This window comes from Homarus americanus, unplaced genomic scaffold (assembly GCF_018991925.1).
Source record: "Homarus americanus isolate GMGI-L3 unplaced genomic scaffold, GMGI_Hamer_2.0 scaffold45562, whole genome shotgun sequence".
Taxonomy (NCBI): Eukaryota; Metazoa; Arthropoda; class Malacostraca; order Decapoda; family Nephropidae; genus Homarus; species Homarus americanus.
In genome coordinates, this window is record NW_024744839.1 from 12,942,006 (window position 1) to 12,962,576 (window position 20,571).

Sequence of the window (20,571 nt, forward strand, 5' to 3'; positions counted from 1 at the left end):
AATGGAGATAGTATTACTGTATTTCATTATAAATATTCCCATACACATCACTTTATCACTTCATAAGAATAAATAACGAGGTTGTAAGTAATAAATACTTGGAGATTATGCCACAAATGCCACAATAGCCATTTTTAAATCATGCCTGGGACATATACACTTCTCATTTACTGAGACAGAAGCATAACTGGTGTGCTTGTCTGGAGGCTGCATAGTCCACCACATGTAGATGGGATACCACTTACCCTTAAAACTTGGTTCCACGCACAAGAGTAGCATGAAGAAAGTGGCGTTAAAATTTGAAGTGATTCAAACAAGAACTTTCAGAGAAAATTAACTATACACCACAGTGGCGTGTCTGATCGTGAAGCAAAACTGTTATTTACATTAAATCAAAACGCCACATAGGAACGGATGATCCCAAGTGTTAAATAAGTTCCTCCATGGAGCACCACACATGGGGCACAGTAGGACAAAGAGAAATGGATGGCAATAACTTGATCAAGAGAGTACAGTATAATATATGGAAAAGAGAAATAAAGAAGCTTTCTGGAATCTTTTTTAAGGCATATCCTATGAAATACTGAATGTTATGTTGAAAGTTTTTCCTTTCCATTGATTGATAAGAAACATGAATATCTTACCAGCCATGTATAAGGGTGCCTGTTGACACTGAAGACTTGAAAAAGAGACAACTTCATCTGGTATAGAAGGAAGATCTGGACAGACATTGAGGAAATCTTGGTCACTTAATTTCTTAATGGCTGTATCTACTGCCTGCTTGGAGTACACACCATTGGAATATTTTCTGTGTTGTTTCTGACGTGCTGCAAACAAACCTCCACATAGTTGGTCCCTGAATGATGTCAAATTTATTAACAATTCATTCATTACAGAATTTAGTCTTGTAGTTTATGGGAAAGAAGAATTTATTAGTGACTAATTTTTTGATAGTCAAGTTTTATTAATTAAAAAACAAGAAGTAACCATAAAAAGTCTTAATTTTTTTCAGTTTATAATACATATACCAGTACAGGTAAAGTACTTACATTATCTTACAGTCTTGTAAATCATTAACATACGTAGATGTGACGCTAAGGATAAAATCCTGGTATGGACCAAGAACAAATTCTTTCCCAACTGCTGCTGCAACTTGAGGGCCAACTATATTCTTCCAGACATCTTTGATGGTGCCAACATGATCATCACGTCCCTGCCAACAAGTTATAAAATATAGAAATGAAGCAGTGATCCCCAAATCCTGTTTTCTAGTGCAGTCAGTTACCAGGCAGCAGATTGAGAGACTAAGACATGCATGCTGTTTCCCCTTTATATCCTTTACATACAGGTGTTAACAGTTATATGATGGATTTATGATGCTTTATGCATGCTAAAAGATTTAACATTAACTGCTGTGCAATGTCTACCTGAATGCTTTTCCTGCATTTTCAAGACTATTAAAGTGATGTGCAATAATTCACAATATTCCAAGATATGATGATGCTGAGCAGTTAAAATGTGTCACGTCACGTTTGTTTCATGACCAACAAACCAGTCAGTGATATACGTTCACTTCTTCATTGTCGAATCCACTCAATCAGCACACAGTCAAGATCTTCATTTTTTGTCCTATGCAATGTTTTCTTATTTTTCATTAGTTTGTGGTTATCGCTGTCGGAGTAAAACTTCAACAACTTGTCTTTCTGTTTCTCTAAGTCATATACAGTGGGGTATGCTACAACGAATCTAATTGGTTCTAGAACCTTGTTCGTTATAGCATTCGTTCGTTATAGGATTAATCCGTTCAGGCCCCCAAATACAACCACTTATCACTGAAAAATATAATATAAAATTGTAAAAATTGTAAAAAAGTGCATAAATATGCATCTAAACCCCTGAAATAAAGAATATCATTAATACTTGTAATAAAAAACAATAAATTTGTAAAAAAAAAAAAATAAATAAATAAAAAATTAAAAATAATGTTCGTTGTAGGAGTTTCGTTTGTTATAGCTTTCTCAATTTTATAGGTAAAACCGTTCGTTATAAGAATATTCGTAGTAGAATCCATTCGTTATAGCATACCCCACTGTATGATGGTAGTTCTCACACCATATTCTTTAGTAAGATGCCGCACAGGTACACCACGATCATGCTTCTCTAATAACTCCACTTTCTGTGCTATTGATAATGAGAGATGTTTCCATTTCTTCTTCTCACTGTTACCCATAGGGGATAACTGAAGCTCTTTTTGACATTTTCACAGTGAAATTAAACTCAAAATCACAAAATCACAAAAAATATCAGAGAGCAGCAGACACAACTGACGCCTCACACCTGCGTGGGTTAGCTTCGGCCACGTCAGGTCATGTTCAGCGTCACTCTGGTTATGTCGTGCACACGAGTGATGTTCCACGAAAAGACTTTCGGTTTTCAGAGCTTTTTGGATTTCGGAATCACGGATAAGGGATTGTGGACCTGTATTGTGAAAAGTATACAGTATTACACCACAATTACTGACATCCTTCATTTTGGGTTGGCTAGCTGGCTATGAAAGAAATTCTGTAAGTTTTATCTACGTATCAACCCAGCTTGTGCTGGCGCCATATGGCAACTCGACCAACTCAACTTTAATTACAAAGCACGGAGTTGACTTGAGGGTAGACACAAATTTTCTACATTACATTTTGTTGTCGTGTTTCTTATTATTTGTGAGAGGATTTCCCCATTATTATTTATTTGTATGCATTTTAATAATAATAATAATAATAATAATAATAATAATAATAATAATAATAATAATAATAATTAACGGTTTATTGAAAGAGCATGACAGCCGGAAGGCTGAAATGTACAGTTACATAATTGGGAATGGGCCACTTGATCGACAGATAACATAAGTGATACAAATATGATATCTAATATACAGTACTATAGGAATTGCCGTGGCTCTGTCTGTCTGTTCTGGGCAGCCGAAACGGCACAATCGTTTTTCATCAAACTTGGTGGAAAAATCGCAAAAAATTCGTAGAGTGGAACAAACCTGGTCCCATGTCGATGGGTTCTTTAGGAAGGCATTAATTAACCACTTTATTTACGATGGAAAACGATGCAAGTCTAAGGACTTGGCGCACCCTCATTCGCTGTACGCTAGCCAAGCACGAGCGTTCAAATTTTCACCGGGCATGAAGGGCCTGCGTTCACTTTTATAATAACTCAGTGGGGAAAAGGTTATACTACAGGGCATTTCAACAAAGTGACACTGCAATAAGGTAAGATTGGCTGGGAGTGAATACATACACTAGTTGATCATGATTTGATAATTTTTATAATGGTTGGTTAATGGTTGGGACTGGGCTGTTCTCTGTGTGTGTGTGTGTGTGTGTGTTTTATTGACTTGACCTGATGCTATTAAGTTTACCATTTGTATACTGTATAAGCCTCTCACAGTCTCTGGAAATTCAGTTGCCTTTGAAGATGTCTTGAATAAAGACAAAAGCTAAGGTGCTCCAGTTTTTCACTTTTCCTGTATGCTTTTATCGATATAGTACAGTGATATCCCCGTTAGCTGGAACAATTGGTGCAGAGCACTTCCGGGTAACAAGACGAATTTCTCAAACCCAGAAAAATTCCTTATCCCCGGAACCTTTTCCGGTTATTGGAAAAAGTTTCCGAGTGTCTAAACTAGACATCTAACAAAGACGCACACTAGCCCACTTCCCCAGAACATTTCTGGGCGCTGGAGATATTTTCCTTGAGTCTGGAATACTGGAATACGTAAATACAGTTCTAATTAAGTTAGAAACTTAATTTCTTTACCATAATAATCCAGAATAGTTTATCTAAAAGTTTGGTTAAATATTTAAAATTAAAAATTAAAAATCTGGCAGAAGCAAACATTTTTACAGGGTGAGGGTAGCGTGGTCAGCTCTCCCCCCCCCCTCCCCCCATACCTCATTTAAGTGTGACTAATTGTGATAGAGATAAATTTGATAACATTATAATCCTTAATAATTTCTCTACGAGACGTTTCCAATAAGATATCCTTAGACGAAATATTTCGATGATATAGTGATGGGAATTTCATTTTTTATAAGAAAAACATAAGAAATGTTGATACCGGAGTCAGTAAAATCAGTTCTAATTTTGTTACACCAGTGGTTCCTAACCTTTTTGGCACTGGCCCCCCTTTGGTCAACCCTATATCCATGCCCCCATACAAAAAGAGCGAAAATTTTCAACAGTTCCATATTCTCCCTGTCTCGAAAGATGACCTCATCGAACTCATCAAACTATGTATTAAGGATTGTAAATTTGAATTCAATGGAGAATATTATGCTCAAAAATTTGGCATGGCAATGGGTAATCCACTCTCACCTGTATTAAGCAACCTATATGTGGAATTCTTTGAAAAGAAACTATTAAGTAATATCTTACCACCTTCAGCAGTCTGGTTTAGATATGTAGATGATGTATTATGCCTCTGGCCATGTAATGAGGACCTAAAAGCTTTCCTGCCACAACTTAATAACTTAGCTCCCTCGATCAAATTCACTGTGGAATTAGAGCATGACTGTAAATTGCCTTTCCTAGACTGTCTGATCCACAGAATAGGTAACACTTTTAAGTTCAGTATTTATAGAAAACCTACTAATGTATGTTCATACATTCATTATTATTCTGCCCACCACAATAAAGTCAAACAGTCAGTATTTTCAACAACGTTTTTACGTGCTTTGAGAATTTGCAGCCCGGAATTCATTGATGAGGAATATAAATATATCTATAATATTGGCTCAAACCTTAAATACCCTAGATCTTTCATAGACAAATGCCAGAACATTACTAAGAAATCTTTTTATAGAACTGATCCCAAGCCCACCCATAACCATAAGAATCTCTTAGTATTACCATTTCACAAAAATTTCTCTCAAATTCCTTTACAACTAAAAACCTGGAACGTCAATGTGGCATTTAAAAACTCATGCACGGTTAAACAAATGTTAATCAAGAACTCCCCCAATAATACAAATGGCTGCATTTATAAAGTCCCTTGCAAGGAATGTAATATGTTTTACTTAGGCCAAACAGGTAAAGATCTTGTAACTAGACTTAAACAACATAAATACAGTGTTAGGACAGGCCAGGAATCCAATGCTCTGTTCGTTCATTTGAGGGATAATAAACATTGCATTGACTGGGATAATGCCTCCTCAATATTACCTTGTAATTCAATTGACAGTAGGAACATCATAGAATCTAGTCTCATTAAACATACCAAATCCGTTAACATGAATTTGAGTAACGGTATGTACAAATTGAACAATTTTGTAATTAAGAAGATTTGTAACCAGGTGAGAAGGTTGGGTCAGTTTTCCCTCTGACCTGACTACCAACCACTGCGGAGCTTTTGTAGAGATTAGTAGGGTCATTACATATGCTTGACCTCTGTGGACTTGTTCTCACCCTCCTCTGTATATATATATATAACTTGTTCTGCGCTTCTATTTTAGTCTGTACTCACCCCTGAAGGTGTGAATTACACGAAAGCGCTTGGGAACTTCGTGTTTTCTTTTTCCTTATGGAAAACACGCGGTGCGTGTACCCCTTTACGCGGAGAGCGGCTGGCGAGCCGCGCCATTTTTGGATCCAAACCTCCCGCCATCCGCCATGTTGTGTAAGCTGCGCGAACATGGTGCGCACAAGGTCGCCCAGTCATCAAAACATTACCAGTTCTTCACCCGCCACCCACCACAGCCGGCCCAAGTCAGTGATAGTGATAATTATGGTGAGGATATGGACTTATATGGACTTTGGGGAGTTTGACAAAGAGGCCCTGCAAGCCTCTGTGGTGGATAGTGATACAATTGATACAAGTGACACAGGTGAGGGCCAATAATCTGCCCTCTGCCTCGGAACCAACCGCCCATCCCCGTGTGCCCAGCCATTTTTTCTACTAATGTAAGTGTTAAAAAACCTAATATTATTGATATTTCTCTTAATTATTAATTGTGTGTGCATACCATCATAAAGTTAAGATAATATTTTTACTACAACATAGTTGTGTGTCGTCAAAAAGTGGAGTTTGGGGATCGGCCCGGACTCCATTTCAATTAATCCCATATGTTATGTTATTCACTTTACGCGGGACCCTCCGGGTTACATTAACCGCGTAAAGTGAGGGTTAACTGTACAGTCAACCCTCACTTTACGCGGTTAATGTATCCCACAGGGTACCGCGGAGAGTGAGAAACGCGTAAAGTGAATAACATAATATATGGGATTAAATGAAATAGAGACCAGCTGACCCCCAAACTCCACTTTTTCCAACACAATACCTATGTTCTAGTAAAAATAACATCTAAATTTTATGATGGTACATGCACACAATTAATACTTAAGAGAAACAGAGAAATACAGTCGCCAAGTTAATGTCCATTCAAATAATGGACTCAACTCCCTCCCCCTCTTCTCACACTACACTGCTGGCTATTCCCTCTGAGAAATTTTGGGGGGAAAACCAGGTATAGTAATAAATAATACCTCAAACTAAATTTAGGATAATATAATTGACATTGCTGGATTTCTTGTAAGACCAGGAATATTTTGAATATAAATGTCATATATTTTTCACAAAAGATAACATATTTACTCAGAGTAAACATTACATCTAAAATTTGTATGTCTAATGCAAAATCTATGATGTTGATATTCAAAATGATCATCAAATTGTAAGAATTCCAGCAATGTAAATTATATTCTGGCCGGGTAATTTGTATGAATTTTATGAGCTAAAATAAAAATCTTCAGTTAATAAAAAAAAAAATATTCTTCACACGGTAACAGATGGTCGGTCGCCGGTCCCTCCCTCCCTCCCCCCACCCCCCACCAACCGTCCCTACTAGATAAATGTGTGGGAATACCAGACTGTTTACCTTTTTAGTAATAAATAATAAATCAGACTAAAGTTAGGATAATATAATTGACATTGCTGGATTCCTTGTAAGACCAGGAATATTTTGAATATAAATATCATATATTTTGCACAAAAGATAACATATTTACTCAAGAGTAAACATTATATCTAAAATTTGTATGTCTAATGCAAAATCTATGATGTTTATATTCAAAATGATCATCAAATTGTAAGAATTCCAGCAATGTAAATTATATTCTGGCCGGATAATTTGTATGAATTTTATGAGCTAAATAAAAAAATTATACTTCACCGTGTAAAGGGGTACACCCACCGCGGAATGTGAGCATCCTGGGTTCTGGCAGGGCACCGTGGAAACGCGGAATGTGGGACCGCGTAAAGTGAGGGTTGACTGTATGTGTGTGTGTGTTTTTTTTTTTTGTGGGGCATTTTTTTTTTTTTTTTTTTAACAGGAGTTAGTCCACCCGGGCATAGATCACTGACCCACATCAGGGCCTGGGGGCGAAAATGTAATAGTAATAATAATTATAATAATTATTCATAGTAAATAAAATTTTTAACAAAAATACACCAAAATAAAATAATAATAACAATAATAATAATGATGATAATAAAATAATAATAATAACAATATTACTGTAATAATAAAATAATAATAATAATAATAATAAAGAAATACAAGAATGAAAAAAAGATCAAAAGTGAGAAACACGACCTAGACCTATGAATTATTATTATTATTATTATTATTATTATTATTATTATTATTATTATTATTATTATTATTATTATTATTATTATTATTATACATTTTATTATATCTTCGCCACCCCAGGCCCTGATGTGGGTCAGTGATCTATGTCCGGGTGGGCTAATACACCTATTAAAAAAAAAAACGTTCTGAAAACCGAAAAATTCCGAAATTCGAAATGCCTCTGGCCCCAAGGATTTCAGATAAGGGATTGTCAACCAAGCGCCTCGGTAAACGAGATTTCGGTTAATGATTTACCTTCCATAAGATTCTTAACTTCAGTTAATGAGCAATCCCTCGATTAACGAGTCTTTTAAGAGCCGGCTTCAACATGTTTTCGCTTGCATTTGGCGGTCCACCAGCTATAGTATTAGTCCGCCAATACAGTAATCGGTTTTAGGGCTTAAATTCCTAACTATTTTAGTAAATATCAAGAAGTTATACTATTCAATAATTTTAAAAGTTTAATATTAACTTTTTTAGTCATTTTAAGAATTATTGAACATAATTGAAGGTAAAGAAACTAGTTTCTGGCGTGCCATCCAGCCTGTTAACACACCAGACAGGCGTTAGTCTCTCTCTGTTTTCAGCGGAGGTAACATCTTGCTTGAGACTCTCTTCAACTAAACGCTTTTTTTCTGTGTTTCCAAGCAAATTATTGGTCATTTTGAAATATATTTTACATATTGACAATATATAATGCAGTGCAGTGTTGATTTAAAGAAAATAATCTTGAAATACACCAAGAGAACTAAAATTTTATGGGTGAAATGGTGCCATGGGGTGACTTCTCTTCCACCCCAATGCCTTCTCTTCTTCCTTTTCCTCCACCCCCATTATAATTCCCATCATCATCATCATCCAGGAGCCTTCTACATACACACCTCAAAGTAAGTGTACTTTTCTACCTTTTTTGTTGAATTCAGGCAATTTTCGGTGAGCTGGAACCAATTACCCAAAAACCCATTGAAACAATGGTTTCGGTTAACGAGTTTTTCGGTTAACGAGCAACCTGCTGGAACGGATTGTGCTCGTTAACCGAGGGACCACTGTATTACCCCGCTTTACACGATTTCACTTTCCGCGATTTCTCATTTACGGTACCTTGCCAGAACCGGACTTTCACTTTCTGCGGTGCATCTACTCCATATACGCAGTGAAGTATAATTTATTTTTTATTTTTTTTTATTTAGTTCATAAACTTCATACAAATTACCCAGCCAGAATATAATTTACATAGCTGGAATTCTTACAATATGATGATCATTTTGAATATAAACATCATGGATTTTGCATTAAGACATACAAATTTTAGATCTAATGTAATAATTTGGTTTACACAAAGCAAATATTTTATCCTTTGTGCAGAATATATGAAGTTTACATTCAAAATATTCCCTGACCTGCAAGGAATCCAGAAATGTCAATTATATTCTCCTAACTTAAGTCTGAGTTATTATTTATTACTAAAAATGTAAATATACTATTTTCTCCCACAGCTTCTCTGGAAGGAAGGGAAGGTGGGGGTGGGGAGTAGGGAGGGAGGGACCGACCCAGATAGGGCGGAGTATTTTGATTGACAGATAGTGTCCTTGAAGAATATTTCTTGTTTATTTACTGAAGATATATGTTTTAGCTCATAAAATTCATACAAATTACCCGGCCAGAATGTAATTTACATTGCTGGAATTCTTACAATATGATGATCATTTTGAATATAAACATCATGGATTTTGCATTAGACATACAAATTTTAGATCTAATGTAATAATTTGGTTTACACAAAGCAAATATTTTATCTTTGGTGCAAAATATATGAAGTTTACATTCAAAATATTCCCTGACCTGCAAGGAATCCAGAAATGTCAATTATATCATCCTAACTTTAGTCTGAGGTATTATTTATTACTAAAACTTAAAATCTATTTTTTTCACCCAACATTTCTCTGGTAAGGAGGGAAGGTGGGGGGAGGGGAGGGTTGGGACCGACCGACCCAGCTGGCGTGAGTGTGAGGAGAGGGGGAGGCAAGGTGGGGTACTTTGATTGACAGATAGTGTCATGAAGAATATTTTTTTTTTTATTAACTGAAGATATTTGTTTTAGCTCATAAAATTCATACAAATTACTCGACCAGAATATAATTTACATTGCTGGAATTCTTACAATATGATGATCATTTTGAATATAAACATCATGGATTTTGCATTAGACATACAAATTTTAGATCTAATGTAATAATTTGGTTTACACAAAGTAAATATTTTATCTTTTGTGCAAAATATGTGAAGTTTACATTCAACATATTCCCTGACCTGCAAGGAATCCAGAAATGTCAATTATATTATCCTAACTTTAGTCTGAGGTATTATTTATTACTAAACGTTAAAATCTAGTGCTCTCACCCAATCGTTTCTCAGAGAGGTAGGAGCTAGTGAGCTGGGAAGAGGGGGGGGGGGGAGATTTGAGTCCATTATTTGAATGGACATAAACCTGGCGACTGTATTTCTCTTAAATATTAATTGTGTGAGCATACCATCATAAAATTTAGATGTTATTTTCACTACAACATAGGTATTGTGTCGGAAAAAGTGGAGTTTGGGGGTCGGGCCAATCTCTATTGGAATTAATCCCATATGTTCTGTTGTTCACTTTACGCGGTTTTCACTTTCTGTGGTACCCTGTGGGTTCAATTGACAAATCGGGGTACTACTATACAGTATATATAAATAGTGGGGTATGCTATAACGAATGGATTCCACTACGAATATTCCTATAACGAACGGTTTTACCTATAAAATTGAGAATGCTATAACGAATGAAACTCCTACGTTTTTTTTTTTTTACTAATTTATTGTTTTTTTTATCACAAGTATTAATGATATTCTTTATTTCAGGGGTTTAGATGCATATTTATGAACTTTTTTACAATTTTTACGATTTTATATTATATTTTTCAGTGTTAAGTGGTTGTATTTGGGGGCCTGGAACGGATTAATCCTATTACGAACGAATGCTATAATGAACAAGGTTCTAGAACCAATTAGATTTGTTATAGCATACCCCACTGTATATACAGGTTGTACTTCTCTAGTCCGGCATTCTGTGGTCCGGAACGATTGTAGTTTGTCCAATAGGAAGATAGGCAGGTTTTTTTTTTTTTTTTTTTTTTGAATTATTATTATTATTACAGGAGTATTAAATTTTTGCCCCTCAGGCCCTAATGTGGGTCAGTGACCTATGCCCGGGTGGGCTAATCCCCTTAAAAAAAAAAAAAGCCGCGGGAAATTAAGGTTTGTTTACATCCGGCAGTTCGGCTGCTCTCTCTCTCTCTCTGCTTGTCTATACAGAGTACAACATTTAACCCTTCAATATATATGAGCAGTAAATAAGTGTTGCTTTCATATTCTTATGTAGAGTAATGACGATATATTTTCACATGTGCGCACTTACATACGAGCAGTCTCACTTTTTTTTTTACCATTAATGGTTAGCTACTTATATTGTTCCATTTATTAACATTAAATAACATTACAGGTACTTCAAGCAACCATATTCATTTTTTACATTAATTTTACTACAGCTAAACTCAGGGTCATATTTTCTTCAGTTTTATATGTAGAACCAATCAGTCACTGGTTTCGTAAGCTTTAACATAAACAATGCCGGCAGCCGTCTCATCTCCATCTAATATTCCACGTATTATTAATAAATTGTATTGTTAATTTTGCACACACGTACATTGATTCAATAAAAACAAATTCAGAAACAATAATTAAAATATATATGAACAGTAAATAAGTGTTGCTTTCATATTCTTATGTAAAGTAATGACGATATATTTTCACGTGTGCGCATGCGCACTTACATATGCGATCTCTCTTTTTCTTTACCATTATCGTTAGCTACTTCTATTGTTCCATTTATTAACATTAAATAACATTACTTAAAACAACCATATTAATTTTACTACAGCTACAACCAAGGTCTTATTTTCTTCAGTGTTATATGTAGAACCAGTCAGTCACTTTTTTTTTACTTTTATCCTCTTCGCCACTGATCGGCTTGTTAGCCGCTTGGGCGATCGGTCACGTCTCTTTTCATTTATATTCTTCACCAAAAGATCGGCTCGCTAGCCGCCCGGGCGATCGGTCACGTCTCTGTCACGCACTGTTGGCAAATACTGGGCATGCACCGGCTCCTGAATGTACCTGAACCCGCTCCAGTGTTGGTCAAGTCTTCTCTTGAAAGAGCTCACACTCGGTGCCGTCACAACACTCTCTGGTAGATTGTTCCAAGAGTTTACAACCCTCACTCCGAAAAAGTTTGCCCTCACGGTTTTCTGGACTTGCGGCTTCTTCAATCTTGAGCTGTGACCCCTTGTGGGGCGAGCGTCCGCCAGCTCCAAGTAAGGACACTCAACTGAGTAGTGCCCCCTGAGATGCTTATACACCTCAACTAGGTCCCCCCTTGCCCGTCTGTAGTATAAGCTAGGCAAGTTCAGGCGCTCCAATCTCTCAGGGTAGCTGAGGTGCCGAAGTGCAGGCACCAGTTTGGTGGCCCTCCTTTGAACATTTTCAACCAACTGACAGTCCCTAGCATATCTCGGGGACCAGATGGGGTGACAGTACTCCAGATGGGGAAGCACTTCACTCCTGAAGATCGTCACGAGGGACGGACCGTCTAGATATCTGAACGCTGGTTTTGTAATCAACGAAAACAATGCTGTGTCATTTCCTCGTGTGTTTTAATATTCTACATATAATTGCTCATTTTGCACACATAAACATTAATTCAATAAAAAAGAAATTCAGTAATAAACAACAATGAATCTTTTGTACATAAGAGAAATGACGCTGTTTACACGATTATGCACGTCGTCTGCACGTTGGCGGGCCGTTCAAACCCGTCGAAATTCAAGTTTCCGCCGTCAAAATTTGTATTTATTTATTTTTTTGTGTGTTCCAATAAAATACGTTAAGAATTAAAAACTCGCGAAATTTGAGAAGCTACTATACGACATTTAACCCTTCAATATGTCTTCAAAGAGACCATGACGCAGAGAAAGTGGTGCTAGTGCTTCCAGGCATAAGCACAAGTCACTATCTATCCAGGAAAAGGGTGAATTTCCATGGTCCGGCAATTTCCATGGTCCGGCACCGGTCAGGTCCCGAGGTTGCCGGACTAGAGAGGTACAACCTGTATATATATACAGTATATATAGTGATTTAAGGGCGATTTAGGGGAATTTTAGGAGTGTTTCTGATTTTATGCATTTTTGGCTTTACTTTGTATGTACTTTTCTGTGAGCTGGAACCAATTACCCAATATCCCATTGAAATAATGGATTCGGTTAACGAACGACTCTGTGGAACGAATTGTGTTTGTTAACCGAGGGACCACTGTATTCAAATTATTTGCTGTCTTGCACGAATTCTATCAATGCAAATTATATTCTCCTAAATTTAGTCTGTGATATTATATAAGATAAAAACTTTAAGCCCAAAACCACCAAACCCTGGCTGGGAAGTTAGGGAAAGAGGGAGGGGAGGGGAGGGAGGTGATGCACTTGACAGCTGGTACTGGCAGGTCTAGTGAAGTATTTATTTATTTATTTATTTATTTATTTATTTATTTATTTATTTATTTATTTATGTCCTTTAAAAAGTGAGTTTTTGTTTTTTGCTTATAAAATGTAATTGAACTGACCTGGGAGAATATAATTTACATTGCTGGGATTCTTATAAGATAGTGATTAATTTGAATATAAACATGCTATAGTTTGCACTAGACATAAAATTTTTTAAATTTTTTAGTTTGAAATTGCAACCTAACCCCCGGGGTAATCCGCTTATAGTTGAAACCACATAAGAAAAATACATGCAAGTTGCGAGTCTACTGTATGTAATTACATTCCTAGCACTACTATAAAAAAAAGTAAAAACTGCAAATATCTGTAGTGATATTCATTAATGAAAACAGTAGCGAATCTATGAGGAATGTGATTGGGTCTTGGGAAAAAAAATTTAGTTGGGGGTCCCGGGGAAACACCTACTGGGAGGTTTTTACCACCTTTAACTTAATTCTCACATCGTTACTCATTTCGTGCGCACCTAATAATTAAAATGCACAGCACCCCAAATCAAACATAAATGTTCATTGTAACAATATTTTTCATGCAAATAGTCTTAATAATTCCTTTACAAATTTAAGTTGTTACAAAACTTGAGCTTGTTTAATATTTTTAAATGTGCACCATTACTGAGAGAAGATAAAACAAAAAGGTAAGCTTTCTTAGCACTGAATTGTGCGAGAATTCAAAATTTAACACTTATGCAACTGGGGTTTCAATAGCATATGACTGAAGTACTAAATTAGGAAAAATAAGCATGTTCCATGATATATACAAACAAAATATTTAGTTTTCTTTCCCATGTAATATTCAGTCATTTGATTTTGTTTTATTCCTAGTTTTAATTGCATCAGCTAGTTTTTTCAGGGAGAGTAAAAGCTTCTGTTTTTGTTGCTGGAAGGCCTCTCTGCTTTTCCTTGATTTTTTAGCACTTTCCTCACACTTTGTTTTCTTTGATTCTAACAGTTTCTTTAACAAAAAAATTATCTTATTTTCTTCCTGCTGCAACCTCTTCTGCTTTAACAAGCTTCAATATCTACTGCTGGAGAGTTTTATGTTCCTACACATCATAGGGTTCCCCTCCTGGAGGACACACACATGCTCTCACCCCCTGGGGGACACACACACATGCTCTCACCCCCTGGGGGACACACACATGCTCTACCCCCTGGGGGACACACACATGCCCTACAGCCCTGACCCCCTGGGAGACACACTCACACACATGCCCTACAGCCCTGACCTCCTGGGGGACACACACACAAGCCCTACATCCCTGACCCCCTGGAGGACACACACACAAGCCCTCCCTGACCCTGGGGCACACACATGCCCTACAACCCTGACCCTGAGCACACACACACATGCCCTACAGCCCTGACTCCCTAGGGGACATGCACACAAGCCCTACAACCCTGACCCCTACAACCAGAACCTCCTGGAGGACACACACACATGCCCGGCAGCCCTGAGGACACACACACATGCCCCATAGCCCTGGAGGACACAAACATGCCCTACAGCGCCATGACTTGCTGGGGAACACAAACATGCCCTAGAGCCCTGGACTCTGGGGCCACACACACATGCCCCTACATACCTGGACCTGCTGGGAACACACACATGCCCCAGCCCTGACCTCTTGGGGGACACACACACACATGCCCTACAGCCCTGACCCCCTGGGGGACACATACACACATGTCCTACAGCCCTGACATCCTGGGGGACACAAACATGCCCTACAGCCCTGACCTCCTGGGGACACAAACATGCCCTACAGCCCTGACCCCCTGGGGGAGCACGCATGCTCTACAGCCAGACCTTCTGGACAACATAACATGCCCTACAGCCCTGACCTTCTGGCAGACACACACATGCCCTATAGCCCTGACCCCTGGGGAGACAGACATATGCCTACAGCCCCTGACCTCCTGGGGACACACACACAGCCCTACAGCCCTGACCTCCTGGGGACACCACGCCAAGCCCTACAGGCCTGACCTCCTGGGGACACCACGCGCCCCAGAGCCTGACCTTCTGGGGGGACACAAGCATGCTCTACAGCCATGACCTTCTGGACAACATAAACATGCCCTACAGCCCTGACCTTCGGCAGAACACACACATATGCCCTATAGCCCTGACCCCTGGGAACAGACATATGCCCTACAGCCCTGACCTCCTGGGGACACACACACAAGCCCTACAGACCTGACCTTCTGGGACACACACACATCCCAACCCACAACAACAGCCCACAGCCTACCTTCTGCAGACACACAATGCCCTGCCGACCCTGGGACACACCTGACCTCCTGGGGACACACACAAGCCCTACAGCCCTGACCTCCTGAGACACACGCATAAGCCCTACAGACCTGACCTTCTGGGGACACACACACATGCTCTACAGCCATGACCTTCTGGACAACATAAACATGCCCTACAGCCCTGACCTTCTGGCAGACACACACATATGCCCTAGCCCTGACCCCCTGGGGACAGACATATGCCCTACAGCCCTGACCTCCTGGGGACACACCCCAGACCCTACAGCCCTGACCTCCTGGGGAGACACCGCCAAGCCCTACAGGCCTGACTCCTGGGGACACACACGCATGCCCTACAGACCTGACCTTCGGGGACACACACACATGCCCTACAGCCATGACCTTCTGGACAACATAAACCCCTACAGCCCTGACCTTCTGGCAGACACACACTATGCCCTATAGCCCTGACCCCCTGGGAGGACACATATGCCCTACAGCCTGACCTCCTGGGACACACACAAGCCCTACAGCCCTGACCTCCTGGGACACACCAGCCCTACAGGCCTGACCTCCTGGGGACACCCCGCCCTACAGACCTGACCTCTGGGGGACACACGCATGCTCTACAACCTTGACCTGGACAACATAAACATGCCCTACAGCCCTGACCTTCTGGCAGACACACACATATGCCCTGCTGACCCCTGAGACAGACATATGCCCTACAGCCCTGACCTCCTGGGGAACACACACAAGCCCTACAGCCCTGACCTCCTGGGGAGACACCAAAGCCTACAGGCCTGACCTCCTGGGGGACACACACGCATGCCCTACAGACCTGACCTTCTGGGGGACACACACACATGCCCTACAGCCATGACCTTCTGGACAACATAAACATGCCCTACAGCCCTGACCTTCTGGCAGACACACACATATGCCCTATAGCCCTGACCCCCTGGGAGAGACACATATGCCCTACAGCCCTGACCTCCTGGGGGACACACACGCAAGCCCTACAGCCCTGACCTCCTAGGGGGTGGACACAATCACGCCCTACTGAGTTGCTTAAACAACTATGAAATATGGCATGGGTTATAGAATAAATTGTTTTGATCAGAAAGTGTAAAATGTTGTAGAAACTCAGTTATATTGAAAAATGCTTAGCCCCTCCCCGGCCAGTGGCAGGCATATTATAATTGGTTCCAATAATGGTGTTGTATGATGTCATTCATCTTTGGTCAATGAAATACGAAAGAATCAAAGAATGGAATGAAAAACAAGTCAATGAAGTACAATAAGTCCTCGTTTCACGTCGTGGTTACGTTCTTGCAAAACACAACATTAAAGGAATCAATTTTCCCCATAAGAAATAGATAAAAGATGCTAGTTATGTTTCCCAGCCTTCCTTTGCCCCATAAAATACATTACATATACATAAATTCAATGGAATTTTTATAGAAAATATATAATATACATACAAAAAATAAATAAACTAATCATTTTGCATTGTACTCATTGAGGGCAGAGGTGCAGCGAGTGCGTGGTGGGTAATGGAGAGGAGGAGGGTGGTGAGTCGCTGAGACCAGGAGGTTCAAAACCTCCATTTTCGTAGCAAGGCTATGGTCTTGCGTTGCTTCTTCAAAACACTAGCATCATTAGCACTTGATGGCCACTTGGAAGCCATTTTGAATTGTTACAGTACAGTATTAAGAGCAAAAACACTTAAGCACGCACTTCGCTGTGGAAGCCTAACAAAGACTAGGGATGCTGTGACGCTCCGCGAGAGAGCATACCAAGCCAAGATGAGAGAGAGTGATGCGCCTTACAAAGTAGTCCGTGACGACGTTGTAACGAATCGGTCGGGATGTTGTTGGAATCATGGGTATCTAAAGAGAAGTGATGTTATAACAAAGCAACGTTAATCAAACACTTACTGTATATGATGTAATGCATAAACATGTAGAGTGCAGCCACTATACTGAGTATGCTGGTTCATCGTCCTCACACAGCAGACCCATCAACCGTAGAAGGTCATTTATTGTCACACATTTCTCTTGTCATGGTCACCCCCCACCCCAAAAAAAATAAAAAATAAAAATAAATAAAAAAATAAATAAATAAAATTCTCAACGGATCTATACAATTCACAAGGGTTGCCTAAAACAATGGGAAAAAACGGAAAACCAGAAATAACGGAAAAATCACATCTCTCTATGAGTACTGTATATATATATCTATACCTTGTATTCTGTAGCCTAAATCTTAAAAAGTTTCATCAGTGTTGATAATTTTCCTACTCACTTCTTAACAATCATTCTAAGAATGAACTTTTTCTAGGCACACAACCAAATCCCAGGTATTTTTCATGTCTTCCTAGCTGCTATCCTCTCTCACTGTGCACCACAGTCAAATGATGAACTAATACAGCTGGACGAACACTGTGTCTAAAGCACAGAAGCTCATTGGGAGTAGCCTCAACATGTATGACTGGCCACAATCAGGATTTGCTCACAAGTTGGTCCATCACAAGTGCCACCTTCTTTAAATGAGTAGTTAGTACTATACATATGTGGATTGTTGAGGTTTACTGTAATACCCCCTTATGACACACACACACACACACACACACACACACACACGCACGCACGCGACGCACGCACGCACGCACGCACGCACGCGACGCACGCACGCACGCACGCACGCACGCACGCACACACACACACACACACACACACACACACACACACACACACACACACACACACACACACACACACACACACACACACACACACACACACACACACACACACACACACACACACACACACACACACACACACACACACACAGAGGAACACTGCCATGGATTCACACCTTTGTTGGGAACTGTGGGAAAGCCTGCAAGAGATGTGTCCAGACCCAATGCACTCGCAGGCTCAAACTGACTGGAAATGACATTGCTAAGGTGAAGCATTCAGCATCATGTCCAGCTTGTAACATTGAATCACTCATCTGAAATAACAGAGAAATCTGGATAATTTTAAGTCTTAAAAGCTATATAGGGTATTAGTAAAATATTTTTGAGATGGTAACAACATTTTTGGAATATGGGTAAAAATTAATAAAACAGAAGATAATAATAATACATTCCTCGAAAGTCCAACACACTGGTGTGTATACAGGGGGTCCCCGGGTTACGAATGGGTTCCGTTCCTGAGGACTTTCTTAAGTCAGAGTTGTAAGTAAGTCAGAACACATGCCATGTGTATACCGTACTTACAGAACAATGTTTAAAATCCCACTACAGGTATATAATAGCCTAAGTAATTATATACATCTAAAATCACTTAATTTAAGGCCAAAGAAGAAATAGAATGACCAAATACAGTAAATAAAAGTAAAAAATAAGTCATCAGGTAAATAAAATATTGTAAATTTGAAATTTAACCCCGTTCGTATCAGCAGGTATTCGTAAGCTGGGGACCCCCTGTACAAGGAGTTAGTGGTGCCATGAGAGGCCTGGTAAGTCAGTGGCATGCTAGTAGTTTTTCTACTCAAGAAACTCAACAGAAAACCCAATGTAATAGACCTCTCAGAAGACACCTAGTACAGTACAGTACATTAGTGCAATAAAATAATCTTATGGCAAGTACTATGGGTGTAAATTCTGGCAAAAAATAACTATGCCTCAAAATAAAATTAGATCTCTGTAATAACACTGTGTGTTGGCTTACAAGTCAAGTTTCGAAGCTTAAAAAACTTCCCCCAAAACAAGGGGTCAACTATTGTCCCCAATACAATATTTAATCCTTTAATTTCAGCTGAAATTTCTGGTGAATAACATCCAGTTAGTGAACAGAAATGATGCCATTGAAGGTGGCCATCGTATTTAACCCTCTGATACTTCTGGCCATGGTTGGAAATCTCACCCCCTCTGCTAACCCACGAGGTTAGTGGCAGGGACATAAGTGGTTGATAGGGCTGGTTCACTGTTCCTGCATTTCTGTTTATGGGAGGCGTGCTCTTAGTGTAAGATACGATTGAGAGGGAGGGGTCACACCAGCGCAGGAGCGCTTAGCGAAGCAATTTGCATCGAAGACCATGAGATTGATTGATAAAGTTGTGGTAATTACATCCCCGATGACAAAAGAACTTAAGTCATATGCCACCGAATTAAGCTTAGAAGGCGAAAATCATATAATGCAGGGGGTAGGTAGTAGGCAGCTACCAAACAGGGAGGTACTATTGCCTGGGAAGATATTGGAAGCATAATGTATGCTGCATCACAAAAATTGTGACCAAGTCCCAGGTTGCTCATCTGACATTCTGCCTCATTTACACACAATTGCAGGTCTCAATTGTTTCTCTTACCATTGGCAACACAACGTACATATATTGTTTCTCACTCTTGATCTTTTTCATTTAGTATTTCTTTATTATTATTATTATTATTATTATTATTATTATTATTATTATTATTATTATTATTATTATTACATTTTCGGCCCCCAGGCCCCAATGTGGGTCGGTGACTTGTGCCCGGGTGGGCTAATCCCCGTAAAAAATAAAAAAGATGAAAAATAATAATAATACAGTAGTACCCCGAATATTTACGGAATATTTACGCGATCAATTGAACCTACAGGGTACCGAGGAAAGTGAAAACCGCGTAAAGTGAACAACAGAACATATGGGATTAATTCCAATACAGACTGGCCTGACCCCCAAACTCCATTTTTCCGACACAATACCTATGTTTTTAGTAAAAATAACATCTTAATTTTATGATGGTATGCACACACAATTAATATTTAAGAGAAATACAGTCGCCATGTTAATGTCCATTCAAATAATGGACTCAATGAATGAAATAAGGACGTAAATTGAATTGGGTCCTAAATTAACTCGGGTTTTAAATATGAATAGTTGTTGGTCGAACTGTTGCTATAGGAGGCTTTACTGCAATAATAA

General features: G+C 39.2%; 1 protein-coding gene across 1 annotated transcript; it reads right to left on the reverse strand.

The window, feature by feature from the left end:
- Positions 1-558: 558 nt before the first annotated feature.
- On the reverse strand, positions 559-18,634 carry LOC121878200. The gene is made up of 3 exons (XM_042384269.1): positions 18,475-18,634; positions 1,050-1,213; positions 559-856 (listed from the first exon to the last, which is right to left on the reverse strand). Exons 1-3 carry the CDS (start codon positions 18,610-18,612, stop codon positions 574-576), a joined length of 585 nt encoding a protein of 194 aa, XP_042240203.1. The 5' UTR covers positions 18,613-18,634; the 3' UTR covers positions 559-573.
- Positions 18,635-20,571: the final 1,937 nt, after the last annotated feature.